Source organism: Chanos chanos, chromosome 7, assembly GCF_902362185.1.
Source record: "Chanos chanos chromosome 7, fChaCha1.1, whole genome shotgun sequence".
Taxonomy (NCBI): Eukaryota; Metazoa; Chordata; class Actinopteri; order Gonorynchiformes; family Chanidae; genus Chanos; species Chanos chanos.
In genome coordinates this window covers 36355490-36359250 of record NC_044501.1, presented here as the reverse complement: position 1 = coordinate 36359250, position 3761 = coordinate 36355490, and the positions used below count along the sequence as shown (strand labels likewise).

The window sequence follows — 3761 nt, the reverse complement described above, 5'->3', positions numbered from 1 at the left end:
AATACAAAAAAGACCCCCCCCCCCCCAAAAAACATAGCAGTAGAAAAGCAACATTTCTCCCCAAATGTGCAAACTATCAAAAAAAAAAACAAAAAAACAAGACAGTTGGTTATGTGCCCCTCACAAGCAGAATGGTAGAAACCAACCAATCAGTTTCTCCTGTGATGAGACAGAGAGAGAGGACATAACTGCATTGATCCTCATGTGGAGAAAAAAAAACAACCCAGAACATTCTACAATTGATTTTCTGTTGTTGTTGTTGTTGTTATTGTTGGATGTGGAAGGTTGCGTTGCCCCGGTCGTCCTCCTGCCGCTGCTCGTGAAGGATTACCGCAGACTGTGAAATACGGCGCTCTCATTTTTGCTGCGGCGGGTAAAACATAACGAAACGCCAATCAACCTATTTGTGGATAAAAGAGCGGCTACAAGGCTTAAGCTAGGGCAACCATTTTCCCTTAATTATACTTCAAAGGGGACATGTTTTCACCGCATACGAAAGCTAGCTGTTAGCTGTGTTTGGACAGGTAGGTTTCCGTTTTTTAAAAAAGCTGTCGTTAATGTTTGCTCTGAGAATCAAATCAGAGTTACAAAGCAGCACCGTGTCCACACTGTCATTTTGCTAAATCGTCCGACGGGTGAAGTTTTTTTGGGTTTTTTTTGGTCATAAATGATTCAAGGAGTAATCAGATCAAAACAAAACCTGGTGTGTCGTTTGTAAATAGGCTTTCAGACCACAAAGTAAAGTTTGATAGAGGAATTAATCAAAATGGAAGGTAGTAATTACCTTCACACATGGCTGAAATGGTGGTATAATGTTTCTTTTCCACCCTGCAGTAGCAGTACACACACACACACACACACACACACACACGCACACACACACACACACAGGCAAAGCTGCACTCCCCACGCATTCCGGGCTGACGTGGGCATTTTGGAAGGAAATTGTATCACTGACTCTATGTGTATGGCTTGGAACATAATCATTACATGTTGATGGGAGTTTACTTTTTTCCAGGGAAGGTTAAAGAAATTTCCGCTGGTCTGCAGTGCCTTTAATGGCCCCCCAAAGAACAAGCTGGGATTTTCCTGAGCCTTCAAGTGGAAAATTGACTCTGTGTCCCAAACTAATCAAACTGTGGTAAAGGAGAAGAGAGAGAGAGAGAGAGAGAGAGAGAGAGAGAAACAATTTTTGCTGAGATATCGAGGGTTTTGGAGAAAGGTGCTCGATAACACTCAGCAGGTGCTTCAGAAAAGAACAAATAAAACGGAAGACCTAACAAGATGAGGACATTTCGGTGTCAAAATAGAGCTTGCTAATGCACAAGGGCGACATCTTTGACCGTGACACTCGTTAAGTGAAGTTCTCGCAAACTGAAAGGCCCTCTCTCCTATTCCAACGTTTCGGTGATTTGACGTGCCCGGTGCATGTCTAAGATGCACCAACATCAAACGTCAGGGTTTTTTTTTTATTGCTCTGAAATCCCAGATTCAGACAGGAAGGGAAGAGGCCGAGAGTGCAGGTGGGCAGGTTGGGTTCACAGCACCCCAAAGCAGTATGGGAATTGTAGTTCACTGCTGAGTTGCTGCAGAAATCCTGCTGTTACTGTGCCCTCCTCTGGTGGCTGAGTCCATGCCCAAGCCAAGTTGTCTGAAAAAAAAAAAAACGCCAACTTCTGTCTCTTTGTGTGCTAGGAGGCACTGGCTTTGGGTGGGTCTTTCTTGCCATTTCTCAGGACGGGTGAATCAGAGGTCTTGACCGTTTTTCGCGGTGGGCTTTGCTCTCCGATGTCATGCAGTGAAGGTTCCCTGTACATGGCAACTAAAGAGAGATAAAAAAAAAAAAAAAAATATTGAATAAAGAATGTTGTAACTGTGGTAAAGTGTAATGTTAAACATCTCCACTAGGTGGCTGTAGTAACTCTGAAATTGGACAAACGTTAGCAATACAAAATTTAAATTGCATTATGCTTCATTTGGGAACTCTGTGGCCGGATCATTACACTGTGGTCTAGATAACACCACCAATAATATGTACTGTACCACACAATTTTCTTTGATTTTGAGTGATTTATGGCCGCGAGGTGGAGTACCTTCTATGAGTTTCGGTAGAAAGTGGGCCGCCCCTTTGGTCTTTTTGACCCGATTGCCCTTCATGACCTGTCCGTCCCGGTTGATACCGATGTACCAGGCTCGACCCGACTGGGTCTGCCGGTACAGGATGGACGAGTAGGTTACATAGTAGTTCTCGAACACACCCTCCTTAAACTTGCACTCTGGCGTGAAGTGTTCCTGCAATAAAAAAAGAGCATGCACACATACGCACACGTGCGCACACACACACACACACACACACACACACACACACAGAAACCCAGATGGAAAGTTTAGTGGAATGGAATAACACATTGGATCTGCTGACCATTTTTATGTATGCTGTTATTTATATATTTATTTTTCAATTCCAAAAGGTTCGGCAAGGAATTATGGGAAATGGGCCCCACATTTCATTCTGACAGGTCTGAAGGAGTGTCTGTGTTCCATGAAACAGTAAATGTACAAAAAGGCCTAGGTACACACACACTCATACACGCACACGCGCACACACACACACACACACACACACACACACACACACACACACACACACACAGACACACACACACTTTTTTTTCAGTTAGACAGCAGCACTCCAACAGTTTCATGGTGCAATCCTTCCCCTCTAGCCGGACATCGGCAGACGCTCCCCTCCCTATCCTCCCTGTCCAAAGCACCGCAGTAGATTTGAGTCTGTCATGAAGCAAAGTGAAACATCTCATTCTCTCTCTTTCTCTCTCTCTCTCGTTCCCCCCCCCCGCTTCCTTCCCTCCAACCCCCCCCCCCCCCCCCCCCCCCAACTCCCCCAGCCCCCCTCCGTCATTTCGTAACCTTGTCAGTGAACAAACCAATTTTCAGGATTGATTTGGATCCTTGGTGTGGCTGGTGAGAAGAAAAACCCTGAATAAGGGATTTACTCTCTTCTCTCTGATATGTGTTTGTTGGGACCACGCACTCATTCGTCAGGGCAGAGAGAGAGAGAGAGAGCTTTGTTTCATGAGAAATGTGAACATATTCTCTGTTCCAGTGGTGCGACGACAGCGTTTAATTGCTGATGTAAGCTTCGTTGCGTTATAACGTAAATTGCTGGTGCAGTTTCCACATGTCTGGCTATCAGAGCACAACCATAAAGAAATAACAACGGGAAGAAGATCGAAGACTGTCTTTTTTTTTTTTTTTCAAAGACACGTCACATGACATCTCTTTTTCATGATTACTCATTCTTAATAGCACGGCTATAAACATGTGTGTCATGCTAACGTCTGGAAAAGCTACAACTTATACTTAGCATGTGCAGTTCAGTGCATTAGCCTGTAGTCACATATGCCTGACCATGTTAATAATATATCCATTGGAAATAGTTGTGCATGTATATTGGCACTGTTATTTTCATATTAAATGTAGCTTGTTTTGTGTCTAGGCATGAGTACATAATTTCAGCTATTAATCCATTTGTAATTACATTTAAACAATAACTATATCAAAGTAATAATTCTCCTCTGCCAAGGCTGTATTTGACTTAAACATATGTAGGGCTTTGACACTTTTGTGAGTATGACTGATCATACATGAGGCTTCCGGAAAAGTGTGCTTAGCCGGAAAAAAAGCGGGGGGGGGGGGGGGGGGATCCTTGCAATGCAAACAGTTGGAGCTCAGGGCAAAGT

General features: G+C 43.9%; 1 protein-coding gene across 1 annotated transcript in view; it reads right to left on the bottom strand.

Annotated features, from left to right (window-relative positions):
- Window positions 1-1691: 1691 nt before the first annotated feature.
- The window catches only part of fgf11a (fibroblast growth factor 11a), a 41967-nt gene continuing 39897 nt past the window's right edge, over window positions 1692-3761 (bottom strand). Inside the window, exons 4-5 of the mRNA XM_030780010.1 lie at window positions 2094-2292; window positions 1692-1822 (exon numbers count right to left, since the gene is read on the bottom strand). Of these exons, the coding sequence (XP_030635870.1) occupies window positions 1692-1822; window positions 2094-2292 (330 nt within the window). The remainder of the gene's footprint in view (window positions 1823-2093; window positions 2293-3761) is intronic.